Source organism: Lolium rigidum, chromosome 6, assembly GCF_022539505.1.
Source record: "Lolium rigidum isolate FL_2022 chromosome 6, APGP_CSIRO_Lrig_0.1, whole genome shotgun sequence".
NCBI lineage: Eukaryota > Viridiplantae > Streptophyta > Magnoliopsida > Poales > Poaceae > Lolium > Lolium rigidum.
In genome coordinates, this window is record NC_061513.1 from 12435093 (window position 1) to 12453945 (window position 18853).

Here is an 18853-nt window from a genome sequence, read left to right on the forward strand (position 1 = left end):
CAAGGTGTATAGATTATATTTTCATTAAATGCCGTTTGGAGACAGAAAAAAATAGACTAAGGGATTAAAAAATCTAAAGAACAAGGTTGCATCACACCTTGGGTCATGTGCTTTCATAAACTGTCGTGGTTGGGTTTAGATCGGAGGAGTTCCTTCGGCCTGAGGAGCACACATAAGTATCCACGTGAGCTGAATATTAGCTGAACACCCAAATTACCTCATGCATACACTATATAACTGTTGTAGTCACACTCCAGGAACACTCGAGGGGATTGGATTTTTCTCGAAGCACCTCCTTCATTCCTTCACATACAGAGATATACAAGTGAGTTTGTTTCTTTTACATTTTTGACCTCTCTTTTCTTTCCTATCCTCAACTAAGCCCCTACAACACTCCCCCTCAAGATGGGGCGAAAATATCCACAAGCCCCATCTTGCTACATAATTTCATAAAGGTTACATTACAAACACCTTTTGTTAATACATCAGCTAGTTGTTCCCCAGATCTAACATAACAAACCTGAATTACCCCTTCATCTAATTTCTCTCTGATAAAGTGCCGATCTATTTCAATGTGTTTTGTCCCGTCATGGTATACATGATTGTTCACAATTCTAATTGTAGCTTGGTTATCACAATACACACGAAGAGGTGTATTGTCAAACAATTTAAGCTCCTTTAGCAACAAATTCAGCCATATTAATTCACAGAATCCTGAGGCCATAGACCTAAATTCCGCTTCCGCTGTTGACCTTGCAACAACACTTTGCTTTTTACTCCTCCAGCTCACTAAATTACCACCGATGAACATACAGTACCCAGAGGTGGATTTTCTATCATCCAAACACCCAGCCCAATCTGCATCTGTGTACCCTTCTATTTTTAGATGCTCGTTCTTGGAAAACAGAATTCCCTTCCCAGGGCAGCTTTTCAGATATCTCAAGATTCGTTTTACAATATCCATATGACTGGTTCTGGGATCATGCATATATCGACTAACAATACTAACAGCATATGCAATGTCTGGTCTAGTACGTGATAAATAAATCAAGCGCCCCACAAGTCTCTGGTAATTTTGTTTATCTAGTGTGTCACCCAGGTCAGCACGAGTACGATGGTTCAACTCTATAGGTGTAGAAGCTGGTTTACACCCTAGCATCCCAGTCTCAGCAAGTAAATCAAGCACATATTTTCGCTGGGATAGATAAATTCCTTCTGGTCCATATACAACTCAATGCCTAGGAAATAGTGAAGAAAACCCAGATCCTTGACTTCAAATGATTTTGCCAACATCTTCTTCAAGCATGCTATCCCATCATCATCATTACCTGTGATCACAATATCATCAACATACACAATAAGAATAACAATCTTGCCACCTCGGTGTTTAAAAAAAGGATGTGATCTCGCATTGCTTTGTCGATAGCCCATAGAGCATATTTCCTTCCTAAACCTCCCAAACCAAGCTCTAGGAGATTGTTTCAGCCCATAAAGAGATTTTCTTAACCTGCATACTTTACCGACAGTTTCTCTACTATTAAAACCTGGAGGAATCTCCATGTAAACTTCTTCATGTAGATCTCCATGAAGGAAGGCATTCTTTACATCCATTTGAAACAATTTCCAATCATTGTTTATTGCAATAGATATAACGGCCCTAATAGTGTTCATTTTTGCCACTGGTGCGAAAGTCTCACCATAATCCACTCCATAAGTTTGGCTATAGCCCTTTGCCACCAATCTAGCTTTATATCTTTCCACTTTACCATCTGGATTTTGTTTTACAGTAAATACCCATTTAGAACCAACAATCTTTTTATTAGGTGGAAGAGTAGTAAGTACCCAAGTATTGTTTCTGTCAAGTGCCTCCATCTCCTCCATCATAGCTTTCCTCCATTCTGGGTATTGTTTTGCTTCCTGCCAGTTACGTGGTATAGGTAAAGTAGAGTCCAGTGCTGCTATGAATGCTTTGTATTGGGGGCCCATAGATGAATATGAAACATAATTAGAGACATCATATTGAGACAGGTTTGATGGTAATTTACCAGCAGTAGTGCGAGATTGTTTTCTTAGAGCTATAGGGAGATCTAAATCATCATGTGGAGGAGAGATTATACCATCACTTGCAGAAGGACTCGAGTTCGGCTCCTGTATGTCTGAGTAGCCTTGAGTTTCAGAACTCTGTCTCAATAAAATATCTTCCTCTCCCCGCACTCCGATCCTTCTCTACTCGGTGTCTTCGGGAATAAACCTGAAGGTTTTTCCGCCATCTTGACCCTTCAGGTTGATATACTTGCTGCTCCCCCTGAGTGTGATCTTGTTCAACATTTGATGTATCTTCATCTCTACCATTAGGCTCATCTCCAGTTGGAATTACTCCAACAATCATCTTCTGCGAAGTTGCATCATTGTCTTCTCTTCTCTCATCTCCCCCTATCCTCAAGACTCCATCTGAGCTATCATCATTGAACAAATCAGGGAACACATCAGTCAAGTCTGTTGGTTCCCCATAAAAGGGTGCATTCTCTCTAAAAGTAACATCCATGCTGATAAACATTCTCCTCTCGGACGGACACCAGCATATATACCCCTTTTGCTTACCAGAATACCCAACAAATACACATTTTAAAGCCCTTGGGTCCAACTTACCCATAGACGGCCTATGATCTCTTACAAAGCATACACACCCAAACACCTTTGGTGGGACCACATAAGTTGTTTTACCAGTTAAACATTCTATAGGTGTTTTATCACCAAGTACTCTTGTTGGCATCCTATTGATCATATATGCAGCAGTCATCACAGCTTCACCCCATAGGAATTTGGAACATTCATTTCTATCATTAAACAACGAGTAACTTCTAATAAATGTTTGTTCTTTCGTTCAGCTAGACCATTCTGTTCAGAAGCACCTGGACAAGTAGTTTGATGAATAATGCCAAAGCTTGACAAATACTCATCAAAGAGCTTGTTCACATATTCTGTGCCATTATCAGTGCGAAAGATCTGCAGTTGAGCATTGTACTGATTCATAACCATATTATGAAAGTCTCTAAAGCATTCAAAAACATCATTTTTGTTCCTTAAGACATATAATCAGGTTGTTCTGGTGCAGCAATCAATGAAAGTCACAAAATAACGATACCCATTGATCGACACAACTCCACTAGGACCCCAAACATCAGAATGTATAGTTTGGAATGGTTTTGCACTTCTATTATCAGACAACAAGTAGGAGCTTCTAATATGTTTGCCAAATTCACAGGCATCACATACTAACTTCCCCTTATCAACCTTGCCATAAAGGCTAGGATACAGCTGACCCAACTTCTTAAAAGGTATATGCCCTAATCGACGATGAAGTATGAGAAACTCATCTGTAGGGGACATTGACAAGGTAGCAGCCACTGCAGTTGACATGCAACCATTTAAGTAATATAAACCTTCACATATAGTGCCTGTCCCCAATATCTTTCCAGTTCCAAGTTCCTGAAATATACATCCATAAGGGAGAAATATGACTGCACAATTTAGCTCATTAGTTATACAACCAACGGACATGAGATTAATAGGGAATGAAGGAACATGCATCACTGATGAAAGAGTCATGTGTGGAGTACACTTAACATCTCCTGACCCCTTAACACTTTGGATGGAACCATCAGCAAGTTTGACATGTTGATTTGCACAGTCAAGAATATAATTGTAGAAGTCTTTATAAGAGCTAGCCATGTGCCGAGATGCCCCTGAATCAATCAACCATTGTTTATCACTGCAATTACCTTCACCAAAAGCTGAATTATTACCAAAAAGATCAGCCGAGACCAACGAAAAAAATAGCGCGCTATTTCTTCGCTATAGCGGCGCTATAGCATATCTGGAGGTCGGACGCTACGCTATGCATATTTTGCCCGCTATGACGCTAAGCCCGCTATTAGCGGCGCTATGGGCGCTATTTAACGTTACGTCATAGCGGCGCTAAAATATTTATCAAAAATAGCGAGCCTATTACCCATTTTGGCTCAAGAGACACCTAAATATTCCTCTGAATCGGAAGATGATGCCACACGTTCTTCATCTAGTTCATCTAATTACTAATCTACTTGTCTTAAATATTCCCTATCTAGTTTTGGACTATGAATTGTTGGTGTTACTTGTAACAACAACAACAACCAAGCCTTTCAGTCCCAAACAAGTTGGGGTAGGCTAGAGTTGAAACCCATAAGATCTCGAAACCAAGTCATGGTTCCGGAACGTGGATAGCTAACTTCCACGCACCCCTATCCATGGCTAAATCTTTGTCGATATTCCAAACCTTCAGGTCTCTCTTAACGGACTCCTCCCATGTCAAGTTTGGTCTACCACGACCCCTCTTAACATTCTCATCACGCTTTATCCGTCCGCTATGCACCGGCGCTTCCGGAGGCCTCCGTTGGATATGTCCAAACCATCCGAGACGATGTTGGACCAGCTTCTCTTCAATCGGTGCTACCCCAACTCTCTCCCGTATATCGTCATTCCGTACCCGATCCTTTCTTGTGTGGCCACATATCCATCTCAACATGCGCATCTCTCGCTACACTTAACCTGTTGGATATGTCGTCTCTTCGTTGGCCAACACTCAGCGCCATACAACATTGCAGGTCGGATAGCTGTCCTATAAAACCTGCCTTTTAGCTTTTGTGGCACTCTCTTGTCACAGAGTACGCCCGAAGCTTGGCGCCACTTCATCCAACCAGCCTTGATTCGGTGGCCCACATCTTCATCGATATCGCCCTCCTTCTGCAACATGGACCCCAAATATCGAAAAGTGTCTCTCTCCGGTACCACCTGCCCATCAAGGCTAACCTCTCCCTCCTCGTGCCTAGTAGAACCGAAACTGCACCTCATGTATTCAGTTTTAGTTCTACTAAGCCTAAAACCTTTCGATTCGAGAGTTCGCCTCCACAACTCTAACTTTCTATTAACCCCCGTTCGGCTATCATCGACTAGCACCACATCATCCGCAAAGAGCATACACCATGGGATGTCTCCTTGTATATCCCTTGTGACCTCATCCATCACCAAATCAAAAAGATAAGGGCTCAAAGCTGACCCTTGGTGTAGCCCTATTCTAATTGGAAAGTCATCAGTGTTACTTGTAAAACCACAACAAATCTGTCTTTCATTATGATCTGGAGTTTGTCAATTTGATTTGTTGATCATGATCATTGTGATCTGGAAATTTTTAGATGCTAAAATCATTAGTATACATGATTTTTTTAAACGCTATTTTGTAAAATAGCACGCTATTAGCACGTTATAACGTGCATAGCGTATTTTGGAAGGTCACGCTATTTTAAATAGCGCGCTATTTTTAACATTGGCCGAGACAGTAGCTGCTTCCCGAGATCTCTTATCACTTTGTTTCATTTCCTTGAACTGGTACCATTTTCTTAACTCATCAGCAGTCATCTGAACAGTGATAGTTGAAGATTCTCCACCATTTTCATCTGTCAGCGTTCTACTAGCACGGACAGGGCGTGCAACTCTACACCAATTACAGAATTTACGAAACCCAAAATTCACATTTCTGCAGCCTGAGTTTGGACATAGCCAATCCCCATCTCGTCGCCAAGACTTCTCAGTACCAACAGCACGTCTTCTGCTATACCAATTCTGCCACTGCTCAGGTTGATTGCATCCAAAGTAACTGTCATTTCTTAGGTTCATTCCAAACCTTGAATTCTCCCCCTGCTTGAGATTTGCACCAAGCAACATATCGTTTCTCTCAATCTACTCTTCACCTAAGACTCCACAGCAGCTTTATCTCCCAAATTACCTCCTTCCTTGATGCTGCCACCACTTCTTCTCTTCTTGCTGCAGCCACAAGCAGCCTTCCTCTTCCCTTTCTCCCTTGGGCACCTTTCCTCTGCCCACGCACACACAGGCACACAACAAGCAGTATTTCTCTGTACGCACAGCTGCTTACGCACACAGTTGCAGCTCACCCACCTGTTTCCCTTCACCACTGCGGCCCAGTGCCCACAGGTTGCTGTGCTCGCGTCCGCTGCCGGCGGCCGCCTCTGCACCTTCACAACCCTAGCGCCTCTCTTCACCAGCAGTTCCTGAATCGGGAAAATCCCCCAAATCGGCGCACGACCAAGCGCCACCAAATCAGCACCAACCAGCTTTCCTCTTCTGCACAGCAAAACGCTGCACCACCTGCAGTTCTGAGCTCCGGCCGGCCGGACTTGTCCCTGCTGCAGCGCTCCAGCAAGAGCAACTCTCCTCTGTTTTTCCTCTCCGCCTCACTGCAGCCAGCAACAAGCCTCAGCTGCAGATCATGCACTTGCGTCGCTGGCCGCCGATTCACCGGCAGCCTCCCACCGTCTCCTCCTGCTCTGATACCATGTTGTAGTCACACTCCAGGAACACTCGAGGGGATTGGATTTTTCTCGAAGCACCTCCTTCATTCCTTCACATACAGAGATATACAAGTGAGTTTGTTTCTTTTACATTTTTGACCTCTCTTTCTTTCCTATCCTCAACTAAGCCCCTACAACAATAACAAAATACTTTGCCAAAAATAATGGGTATTCATCTGAATACCCGTGACTTGAGCTGGGTCCCCTCCCCTGTGTGTTTGATGAGTAAGCATTTGCTATTTGCATCTCTCTGTTATGAGAGCCTTTAAGTTCTCTTAAAACGACATGTAAATCCTACTCGTTTTCTTATATAGTGCTCATGGTGACATCTCTGATGCATACTTCGTGACTTTTGAATTTTTTTGACAAACATTCTACCGTCTAGTAGGCTAATTGTCTTTGATCTTCTTAAAAATATTCTTACTCATTTGATACAGGTTAGATCTTTGATTGAAGATATCAGAGATGTCGGGTTCCATAAGGTTGAGACTGGATTAAAGACAATATCTGGCGGTACTCATGCTGTGAAGGTATCTTCTTGTCCTCCTCTTCCAACCACTGAATCACCTACCTTTCACTAGTTCCTCATATTCTGTCAAATTTATTATGGATATCAGAATACACGTAATATGTCATATTTTTTTCTCCATTACATTAATCCTCTCTTCAAGTGATCCTATGACGTATTTAAAAGGTTAATATTTCTCATAATTTTATTAAAAAACACTTATACAAAAGTTGGACATCTAGGGTTCTATGAATATTCAGATGTGGATAATATGATTATGGGTTACAGAGTTATGAGGATTTTTGATTTTTGATTGAGCCTGGTATACTGCTTTGCTTGTGGCAACTACTGCAAATTGCTTACTTCATTATGCATCAAGATGAGCTTATTTTTTTGTCACATTGTTTACAAGTTAATGATCTTTATCTCTTGTTCACGCCTCATGCTTTATTTTCCTCCATTCTGACAGCTCAAAAATCTCTCTGCAATGGAGGTGAATATTGTGCGTCTTTTCATGGTGAGAACTCTGCAGGCGTTCTACAAGCATGACAGCCCAAAGATGATCCAGCAGAAAGATAATGCAGGGAGCAAAGCTCTCTCTTTTGTATAGACATGATTTGTACTGTTTTCTAGGAAATAGCTGCCATTACCATATTTAACTTTGTGTTGGCTGCCCAGAATGATTGCCTACCACGAATCATAATCAACTTGAGTAGCTTATATGGCATGTTGAGTTTGTTGTTTCAAGCAGACAAAAGATTTAGTACCTCATATCTGTTTTCAGTAATCTTGCCTCTGATAACATGCTGAATAAAACTGTTGCGTCCCTCCATGGACTCCTTATAACATGATTTGTCTGGATAACTTTGACATATTTTTTCCCTTTCCTTTTACTTTTGCAGAGAGACCTAAGGTGCAGGTAACGTGCAAGATATGCATGTACATGTCACTTGTATTTGCAGATAATTTTCTGCGTATAAGTTGATTTAGTAAATGAAGGTACCCACTTTACTGTGATGTTATTAGTTGAAAGCCATCTAAGTTCCTCCAGTGTGGTTTTTCTTCCATTGGTTTAGGATTTTTTTTATCTGAGGTGCTTGTGTTCTGAGGTATTTAAAGACAGTGAGCCTATGACAATCAGCTGACACAAATGGAAGATGCATTCTCATGTATCTCAGGATGAGTGTCATTTTTGTGATGTATTCACTATCTCACAGGCATAATGTAAATCACCTGACTATCTCGTGAGAACTTGTTTCTAGCTGCTGACTTTTCTATTATGTTTCCGTTAGGTGATATACTTCTCTGTCTGTGTGACCAGTTTTTTTTATTGACACGAAAGAAATAACATTTGGTGTTAACAACCTGTTCTTCTGCAATCCTCTCTGGTTTTCTTATTCATCTCATGAAAACAAAGTATGTTACTTTATCTGAATAGGCTTCAAATGAATTCACGCTTTGCTGGCATAGTTCATCATAATTTGCTTACGATCCTGTGTAAACGCTGGCTCAAGCTCTGCCACTGATCTGGTTTCAACCTCTTTCCGTAAATGCCAGTTGTGTCATATCTCCAAATTAAGCAGAAACAGGTGTCATAACCTGATAACACAGGAATGGTCCCTCGTATTTGTAGGCCTTGGTAACAGTGTTGTGATCAAGTGGGCGCCTTCTTACTACTTAGATCATTTTTCCTTCTTTATAATGACTATATACATATTTTTTGGCAACTAGGAAAGTCAATAGCCAGAATTCCCTTTCTGGGCTACCAATTAGGGATAGCTGAAAACTTGTACGCAACAGAACTAGCCCTGCCGTATTGGACAACAATACCCTGTCAGTGATGTTGCTCCTGGTGTCGTCGTTAATGAATCAACCAGCCTTAGTGGTGCTTCAACCTAAATTAGATAACTATTTTTTGTTAGTGAATCTTACCTTTTTCTGCACATGAAAGCAGCAAAAAGGGCAAAAAGTTAGCTGATCTTTAAAAAGAAAGACAAACCTTTGACTATCCAGTATGATGATAGACTCACAGTAGCTTTGGGGAGGGGTCTATTTCATCAAGAGATATTCCGCCTGTGAGTGTGACATTTTTTATGAACCATTCACTTTCAATTGCTTGACAAAGCCTTTTGTGCTTTGAGTAGTGGAACAGCTGTAGGGCCTTAAAATTTTCTTCTCGATTTTGAGTGGAAAGAGTGGTGAATGATACAACACTCCAGGATCCCGCGGCCAGGCGTGTTCCAGAGGTGAGTTTTATACTAATGTTTATTTGTGAGATGGTACCTGGTGAAGTGATCGATGGGATGAGAGGGATGTACCCTTGGATAGATTCTATTAGTATAGTATAGATGATATTCCAGCCAGATTGCCATTATCTGTTTCCATTTTGGATATATTGGTTTGTTCATTGCTGGCACATGAACCTGAATATATTATATATAGAAGAAGTGCAAACTAGGGCTCACATCACGTGGTGGTCCTTGCGCTGCATCCTCAACTGACTACACAATGGAATGATGGATCCAAAGTACAAGCTGATCCATACTGAAGTATGCCAGCCTCCACATATTTTCAAAATTTTTTATTGAGAGCTTGAGAAGTGTGGACTTGTCATCTTGCACTGATTGAGATAACTCTCATTGTGTCCAGAACCGATCAAAGATTCCAGACAGGCAGGGCATGAGATGAACAAGGTTTGTTTATTGCTTGGTTCTTCCATTCATTTTCTAGTCCCTCGTGGCTCAGCCTGTCTATCTGGTCTGGAGCTGTGGATGAAAATTCTTGGGTATTGCAAGTGTGACTGAGTGCCGACATATGACCACAGAAGTAAATCATTTCCTTGTTTTTGGTTGTGCATTATTGGTATGTATGTACTACTCAGCTAGCTGTGCACGATTCAGAATCCATATGGCTGTTTATATCTAATAGTATTGAAGTTGCCATTCTCTTTTTCTAAGCTAGGAAGCATTTTGAGTAGCCCATTATGGGCACCGTCAGAATCTCATATCATTCTGGAGGTTTTATGACTGCATAACGGAGGTTGGGAATGAAGATGAGAACTAGATGGCTAATTTTATGCATCCTACACAAGCCTGGACCATATGATGCATACTTTTTTATTGACCTGCTTTCTGTCACTGTCAGAGTCTGCATCTAGTAACACTTTTGTGTGTGTGAGCTTTTGACAAACGGTGGTAGAAGAGTATTTTTTTTTTGTTCCTCTGTTCTGTACAGGCACATCTATATTTATTCTGAAAAAGCTAAAGACCCAGATACGGTCGCATATAATGTAATCCTAAAATATATTTCGGACCCACGACTTGTCAGTGAGCTGGTTCTTATAGATACTTTTAAATTATAGTCCAATTGCAGTACTAATAATCAGAGTAGTACTAATTCAAAGCTGAGGTCGATATGGCCACACCACTTAATCATTTGCTCGTCTTTGATTGTGCATCGATCAATTATTTGATTGCACTACTCAACTAGTTGCGCACAATTGAAAAATGATTGGTTACATGTTTGTTTATTTATATCTAACAATAATAGTCTAGTTGCCAATATAGTGGCTAGCTAACCATTATTATGACGAGTTGCCCAATATGTACACCATGCATTAACTGGAACCTCTTATCACTATGTTCTGGAGGTGCATATATATATATATACTGAGACTGGAATTAATGAATCAAGATGAGCACACAATTGGATGACTAATTTACAGACCTACCCAGACCCAACTGCTCTAGATCGCTATGCATACTTTTTATTTGACCCCCCGTCTACATTCTGAGGTCTATATTTTTTCCTTTCCTGTCATCGTCAGTCTTTGCATCTAGTAGTTCTTTTTGTGTGTGAACTTTTGACAAGGGGTGGCAGAACAAGAGCATATTCTTGTACTATTCCTCTGATCCATATACAGGCATGCATATATAATAATCCTGAAATAATGTGACATCCTGCTCGCTGGAATCATCCCTGGAATTCTCTGCACAATCAGTGTATCTCAACCTCTCCAGGTGTTGCTGTCACCAGCTTCAAAGAGATGTGGCATACTAGGGTACCTCCAAATATCAAGGTTTTCATGTGACAACTGATTAGAGGGCGGGTTGCCATCTAGCGAGCAAGTAGCAAAGCGGCATGGTCTATCAAATGGGCTATGCTCGCTACGTGGGAAAATTGAAGACTGCAACAATATTTTCTTCACTTGTCTTATTGCTTGTTTCATATGGACAGGAGTTAGGGAAGTCCTCCAATGTGATCGGAACCCAGTGGGGGCTGAGGATTTCCTTGCCTTAGTCCAAACCATGTCGGGCTCCTTTGACCCTAAACCTTGTCGTAGTGTAGTTGCGGCCCAATGCTAGACCCTTTTGCTTATTGACAACAAATTGACTATAGAAGGAAAGGTCTTAGGCAACCTTGCATATGCTTTATTTTAAATGGCATTACATTGCAGTCCTGGACCGAGGGACAAGGCGCGACTACACGTGTACCAGAGCATGATACCGCGATGATCGAGCTTTGACTATCTACAGATCTTTGGGCCTCTATGTCGTGTTCTGATGTTTCAGTTTGTACACTATGAGTTTGCCTTGTATCCAGGGGATCAAAACTTTATTGTGATATGTGTGTGTTTTGTAACGTTCGAATGCTATCTTACCTGGCTTTATTTATAATTTTAGGAAACTAGACAGTGGAGCTGGTTTATCTAGACATTTCATTGTACTGCCCGAATGCAATAGTAAGTGGAGCTAGTTTAAAGCTGAGGTTATTGCGAAGCTTTGTCAAGTCGATGATGGATGGTGCAGGGTATTCCAGGCATGCGTGCATTGGGCGAGTCACACAAGGTGCCCCCAGTGGGTATTCATGTACTAACTGCAATTTTAGTAGCCTAATCAAATCAAAGTGGATAAATCACATAAGAAACGAAATCAGACATATCAAAGTGAGCCTATCATGCCGCCGCCGCCTCAACCCTAGCCGCCTCCAGTTCATCCTCCTCCATAGATTGGTTCCCCTTCCTCCGGTCGGCTTCGCCGGCGTCAGGAGGAGTGGGGAACCCGATCTATGCGTGGAGTTTCGAATAAAAGTATTGTTTTCATTAGATTATGTTAGGATTTTGGTAGCCGCCTTCTTGTTGGTTTCCCCTCAATGGAGATGGCATCGTCTGCAATAAGTGATCTTCAACCTTTCGTTCGGCGACGAGATCTTCTTCCCGGCGTGAATGGTGGTGTTGAAAAATCACAATTTTCTAGGTATGGGCCTTCGAATCTTGCTTCGCCAGATCGATTTTGGATCTTTTGTCGTTGTTGCCGCGAGGAGGATTATCCTCGCAGTTTTTGTCCCGCCTGCTACGTCCTCGACAATGGTGATTCGTACTCTCGGCTCTCTATCGACGACGACAAAGCTAGTCGGTTATTATTCCCTCACATACTGGTGTTAGTACTCTTGCCGATGTTGTATGACTGCTTTAATGGTTGTGTGCGTGCACGCAGCATTGGCATTGCGGCTCAAAAAATTATGGGAGAACTTTCGTCGGTATCTACAGGTCTATGGTTCGTTATCTATCTTTGGCTGACTTCAGAAGAGTACAAGATTGTGTTCTGGAAGAAGAAAGAAATTGAAGACCTCGAAGATTTGTTACTATCTTTTAGACTTTATTTTGTAATCGTTGGAATCAGTTCATGTATCTCTACCATGTACTATTTGTTGCTATGAATATATATATGGTTTTGATTGTCAAAAAAAAAAAAAGTGGATAAATCACATGCTCTCCGTGGCTGCTGCTGCAGCGGTGTGAATGATCGATCAATCGACAACTGGTTGTTGATGATCGTCTTATAGAAGAAGGAAAAAACGCAAAGTATGCTTTTGTTTCTGGAAGCTGCCGCCTGGAGCTGCATGCTTGGTAAGATCTGGCAATCGTTACCGGCTGGCCGTTGTACTGGATCTCGATCAAGTCATGCTAGCTTACTTGATCGTGCCGTGCCACGTCACGCAGAAAAGACTAATGGCGTGGATGCGATCGAACTGGAAATATGAATGCATGCGGATCTTACACTTCTTTCGTGTGGACCACGATAATGGATCGATAGGGAAATGCAGACTTGCAGCTAGATGCATGTGTATATGCAAGTCAGCAAGTGGCAAGACTGCAAGATTTGACTCCCAAGCCAATTTTCACATATCCGACCTCATTGGGCGCGTTTGGTAGCCTGCATGAAATTCCTGCACCACTACGCTAGCGAGATGGGCCTCCCCGCGCATTGCGAACGGGCCATGGGCCATGAAACGCGGGTCGTTTGGTATCCTGGGTGGCCTTTTCCGCGTCGGAGAGGGAAGCCAGGTCCCATCGTTTGGTTGCCCGTTTCCAGCCCAACTTGCACGCATGAAAACAGGAATCGGTTGTTTGGTTGTTGAAATCACAGTTCCATATGCTTACCACAATTCAAATAGGGTGAGATTACCATGCCCTAGCATGTTACATACGATCACACACCATTCAGAAGAACAAGATCCTCACGACCATGACGATGAGGAAGGTGATGATGTAATCTTTGACCTGACTTGGACGTACCTCCGGTGGTGCTCCTTGTAGAGCATGTAATTCCTCCGGCGGTAGCTGTGCTAATGGCACTGCCTCATCGATGGCCTGATCTTCCAGGAAGATGAGGTACTCTTGTTGTGCCTCCTCCAATGTTTCATACCTCGGGTAGCTGTTGTTGGAGTAGCCACTGACCTGGTCTTGACAGACCTATAGATTCCTCGAACCCGTCTGCGGAACACCACATACCACTAGCACAACATAAGAAGAACAGGAATCGATCACAACCATGAACCAATTCATAACAGAGCAATAGCACCACACAATTGTTGACATCAAATGGTAAACTAACAGGGGCATGCATGATCATTCCAAAAGTTGATCACAAGTTCATCCTACACTACTATGGTGTCATCCTACCACCACAACAAAAGTGGATGTCATCCTAACACCGCAAGTTCACCATCACCTGAGGGGTTAGTATATACCACCTCATCGTAGTTACAAAAGGGGGCCATCAAATGTTTTCAACCCTAGCTACTACCAAAATGTACATCATCATCACCATCATCATCATCATCATCATCATCATCATCAAGTTCATCACCTCCATGCATGCATCCCCTGAACCACCCCCTCAAGGGCACCACTACACCTTGCAGTGGTACTTGGAAAGGTAGTTCCTTCGCCAGAGGACACGATGTGGCTCGATCATGCCCACAAAGCTGCAACCCTGGGCTTTGTGGTCGACGAGGTGGCTCAGGGCGGCCATGAGATCATCCTGGGCGAAGCCAAGCATGTCCATGACTGCATTGTACAGGTCAAGGTGCATGTCCGTGGGCTTGTTGTCCTTGATGGCATGTGTGATGTCCTTCACAGCAACAGTCATGTTGGTGAAGGCCACCAGCTCGTTGTCGGTGATGGCGCCTCTCTTCCTCTTGCCGGCGGTCACCTTCTCATGCGCGTCGGTAGCCTTGTCAGGTGGCCCATCGAGGTTGATCGTGTCAGACTCCTGGGTTTCAACATCCTCAGGTGAAGGATTTGCTGCAGCCGAGCCTAGGGCCTCACTGGATCCCATGGCGTACTTGCCAGTGGCAAGGCCGGAAGAGAAGATGGTATGCATCTCGTCGTAGTTGGCAATGGGAACATTCAGGAACTCCGCGTCTTTTGGGTGATCGTACGATACAAAGGGACAATGATGTTAGTTCTGCTCGTCGCTGATCAAAAGAGTTAGTGAGGTGGACTGAGCATGCTCACCGCGACGTGCCCGCATAAGTGCTCACACTCAAGGATGATGCATTTGGTATCCTCACACCACTGAGCCTCGCTTAGATCGTGGAGCCTGGTAATGATGACCCACCTCTGCCTCCACTTCCTCAGGTGGTTGTACACCTGAGTGGAGCACGCGGAGACACCACAATGTTCAAACAGGCCCTTCGCCACAGCAGTCAGATGGACTTCCTTGAATCCTTTGTCAGTTCTCACTCAGGTCTTGATCAAGGTGCACATCTTCTCCAAGACGAAGATGGACATGAATGAAAGCCATTTCATGGTGCCAGTCCCTTTCTGTGAGGCCTTCAAGGCCTTGTCCGCTTCCCTACGATTCTTGTTCTTCTTTGTGGCGGCCAACCTAACCGTGACCTCTGTCGCTACCTGAGCCACCAGGTCAGCCACATGCCCATTGACGGCCGGCAGAGGGGTGAACGCCACCTTGGAGTCATAGACGGGCTGTGAATCGGGAACTTGCGAAGGGATCTGAGAGTCCCCAACGCAGAGAAGCACCTGGCTAAATTCATCACAGAAGGAGTCATACACACATCGTAGTACATATAACGTGAACCTACTTGCAATCAAAGACATGCCTAAAGTGGACAACACAAACCATACCAACAATCATCCTAAATCAGACAAGCAGTTCATTGCAACTGTGAATAGCACAAACCCTAGCAAGATCATGGTAGGTCAGCACATTTGGGACAAAGAAGCAACCGGAAATGTCGAACCCTAGCAAGATCATGATAGCTCAGCACAATCCGGACTAACCCCTGCTACAAGACCAAACCCTAGCAAGATCATTTCTCTGTCCTCAAAATACAAACCAACACTCAATTCTGGAAGCTTTTTATGATATTAGAGAGAAGCTAAATTTACCATTTGCGGTTGAGATTATTATGCTTGCTTCATGGTCCATTTGGATAGTCAGAAACAGGAAAATCTTTGAAGGACAAGCACCTTCATTTCTTGCCTGGAAGACAGTGTTCAAACAAGAGATTCAGTTACTTTCCTACGGAATGAAGAAGAAATGGGATGCTCCTTTCAAAACTTGGCCCCAGATTCTCATAACATCTTAGCTTTAGCTTTAGTTTTTTTTGTTTCTTTCTTTGTTTCTTTCTTTCTTTCTTCTTTTTTCTTTTTCTTTGTACATCTTGTATATTTGTAAACTCTTTTAACTTATAAATAATAATAAAAAATGTAGTGGGGTATTTTTCCCCACTGTTTGACCCTTCAAAAAAAAAGATCTGACAGCTCCTAACCTAGATCTAAACATTACCGCGGTACCGGGATAAGGGATTCCTTACAGTCATCGCCGGAGGTGAAGATGTGCTGCACCAGGAAGTAGATGAAGACGCCCAGATGTAGTCGCCGCCACCGCGCTGCCACCGTCACCGACTAGAGATGGGTGCGCTTCTTACCTGCTTGCCGATGGGAGGAGGAGCTCGAAATTTGGTGGGATAGTGGAGGAGGGGGTAGAAATAGGCCATAGGGCGCGGCGGGAGGTGACAGAATCCTTCTCGCCCCCTTTTCGCTTTTCGTCGATGTGCGCCACATCTCCCGCCATCTCCATCCTCGTCTCGTCTCCGCGCGTGCGCCGAAGATTCTCTTTTGCATCAGCCGCGTTGGATATTTGCCTACACCGATGGGAACTGCCGAACCGGGCGTTCCTCTAGGGCCTGGCCCGAGAATGCTTTGAGAACCAGTTCGTGCAACAACATCACCCAGCTCAGACAACCAAACGGACCAAAAATTGCTAGGCCAATGCGAGCCAAGGGACGCACAACCTACCAAACGCGCCCATTGTGTCTCTTCTCTGCCGGACATTCTGAGTAGTTATCTGTCTATAACTGTCCAAGGTTAATATTCCCTCCAATGCATACTTTATACTCCCTCTGTTTTAAATTTTTTTTGTCTCAGATTTATCGAGATTCGTATACGCATTGTAAGTGTGTAGATACATACGAATCTACACAAATTAAATCTAAGACAACTAATTTAGAATGGACGAAGTACAAAATTCCTGATGGAGCTGTATATTCGTACAACAAAACGCGGGTGAAGTGACTTTCTGGCTTATAATCGTACTGCAGTCTTTTTGGGCCAATTAACAATTATGTTTTGTCGAAAGGAGAGATGAATGTCTGATCATATATTTTTTAGCATGGTTGTGATGGGTGCATATCTTAATTTTAGGTTTAATTACTTGTTGCTAGACAGAATAGATAATTTCCAACCTTTTTCTGCCGTGTTCGATGTTAAACCATTGGTTGCCTTTAGAGGGACAATTTTTTGCAACTGAATCACACCATGACAAATCAGATCAAGTGAGACACGAGTAGAAAACATTATTATCTCTTTCACTACGAGGGTTCATATGATGATGTAATTCCCTTTATTCACTTATCTCTGCTGATCGGCTCTTTTTTTGTGCACATACATTGTATATATGCATGAAGACATTTGGGTAATCTAGCAGTTTCGGGTGCAGAAACAACGTTGCCGAAAGCCAATACACTTTCCTCCGGTGAAACCCTCAGTTTGGCAAACAGATGCGCAGTTAGTGTCGCTTACACACACCCCCTTGAACGAATGGCTCTGTGCCTGACACTCCCTTGCCAAAGCTACCTGCACGAACCCATGGCCGTCTGAATAGACAAAACAAAGAAAATAAGTTATCTCACATAGTTTTGGCACATGCATGTTAATTAGTATGAGATGATTCTAATAGTAACCATGTATACCTGAGGCCACAAGAACCAGGAGAAGGGCCACACAAAGCTTCATGGACAGATCCATTGAGGATGATCACACTCGATTGTATGATGTGCTACGAGGGAAGACGGGATGGGAAGGGGCTTGTTAGGCTAGCCATAGTGCTAGTATCTTAAATAGTATTCTGCACTCTAGGTCCACAAAAATATTGATGTGACATCTAATTAAGGAGAAGAGATATGATTAAAGTAACATAGGTAGATATTGTATCATAGCGCATGCTACAAGGAAAACTAATGCCAAAAATATCTTGTATATATATTTGCATTGGGATTCTACAAAACAATAAATTTATAAGATTATGATACTACTCTATAATACTATCCACTATAAATGTAATATCTCATATCATAGATAAATATCATATACATGATACTACTATATGATACTATGCACTGTGACTAGCCTTAGTTGTATGAGATATTTAAAGATACTCTCACTTACCCCTGAGGGGATAAAGATCAGTATTTATTACATCCATTGTGATCATACTAAATGTAATATGAGTTGTCTATTTATTACAAATTATTGATTGTGTTTAAGAAAGGAACTCATTAAATGCAATTAATAAGAAGTTTGACAGTAGATGAGATGTTTACTTACGGCAATTTATTAAGACTAGTCATAGTGAGGAGTAACATCGACTAGTGTCATGCGTATGACACTAGCCTATATTACTACCTTCATAGTGCATAGTAACTTAGATGTAGTATCATGTGTGAGTGTATTAATTAGCTTGTAGACTCATTCTATATTGAAAAGTGTGATTGTCGAGGGTACTCCTCGGCAACGCCCTCCATATGTGGCTTAGGGTTGATGGAATCTTGTAGGCTGACATGAGACATCGGTTATCAAACAAGCGAGGAGAGCGATTTACCCAGGTTCGGGGCCCTCGATGAGGTAAAACGCTTACGTCCTGCCTATGTGATCTTGATTATGAAAATATCGGGTTACAATGGGGTGCCGAAGGTTTCGGCTGTGATCTCTTCGAGAATCTAAGTTCTGCAGGGACCTAGCTCTAGACTTATGGTGGCTATGATTGCTAAGATTGCGTGTGTCCTCGACAGCCCCTCTCCTGGCCCTTATATTGAGAGCCAGGTCTCGAGAGATCTGTCCGGGTACGACTAGGTTACAAAGAGTCCTAGTTCTAAACTTTCCTTTTATTCTTCGTATTCTTGCCTTGTTCTTCAAAAATTCACCTTGCGAACCGACGCTATGGCCCACCTGGCTTTCGGCTGTCTTCATGAGCCTCCGATTGGGCCGCAAGGGGTAATCCGATAGTAGTTATCCAAAGGGTAATACCCACGTCAGTAGCCCCCGAGTGTCTAGCCGAAAATACTTCAGGTA

General features: G+C 42.7%; 2 protein-coding genes and 1 long non-coding RNA gene across 5 annotated transcripts; 1 reads left to right on the top strand and 2 right to left on the bottom strand.

Moving 5' to 3' along the window:
• Positions 1–1041: 1041 nt before the first annotated feature.
• Positions 1042–2214, bottom strand: LOC124660671. 2 transcript variants are annotated; one of them, XR_006989925.1, is made up of 3 exons: positions 2118–2214; positions 1843–1917; positions 1042–1328 (listed from the first exon to the last, which is right to left on the bottom strand). It is a non-coding gene; the product is annotated as an uncharacterized LOC124660671 (long non-coding RNA). The 2 variants fall into 2 exon arrangements; XR_006989926.1 differs by having other exon boundaries at positions 1843–1967.
• Positions 2215–5741: 3527 nt separating this feature from the next.
• LOC124660670 lies at positions 5742–7642 on the top strand (the record flags this gene model as incomplete). The annotated part of the gene is made up of 3 exons (XM_047198494.1): positions 5742–6479; positions 6845–6937; positions 7385–7642. Coding segments are annotated over 3 exons (972 nt in total), but the record flags the coding sequence as incomplete, so codon positions are not given.
• A 9561-nt stretch (positions 7643–17203) lies between these two features.
• On the bottom strand, positions 17204–17530 carry LOC124668337 (defensin Ec-AMP-D1-like). 2 transcript variants are annotated; one of them, XM_047205496.1, is made up of 2 exons: positions 17492–17530; positions 17204–17410 (listed from the first exon to the last, which is right to left on the bottom strand). In XM_047205496.1, the coding sequence occupies exons 1-2, from the start codon at positions 17528–17530 to the stop codon at positions 17204–17206; spliced, it is 246 nt and encodes an 81-aa protein (XP_047061452.1). The 2 variants fall into 2 exon arrangements, with proteins under 2 accessions (XP_047061452.1, XP_047061453.1); XM_047205497.1 differs by having other exon boundaries at positions 17204–17379; positions 17476–17530.
• Positions 17531–18853: the final 1323 nt, after the last annotated feature.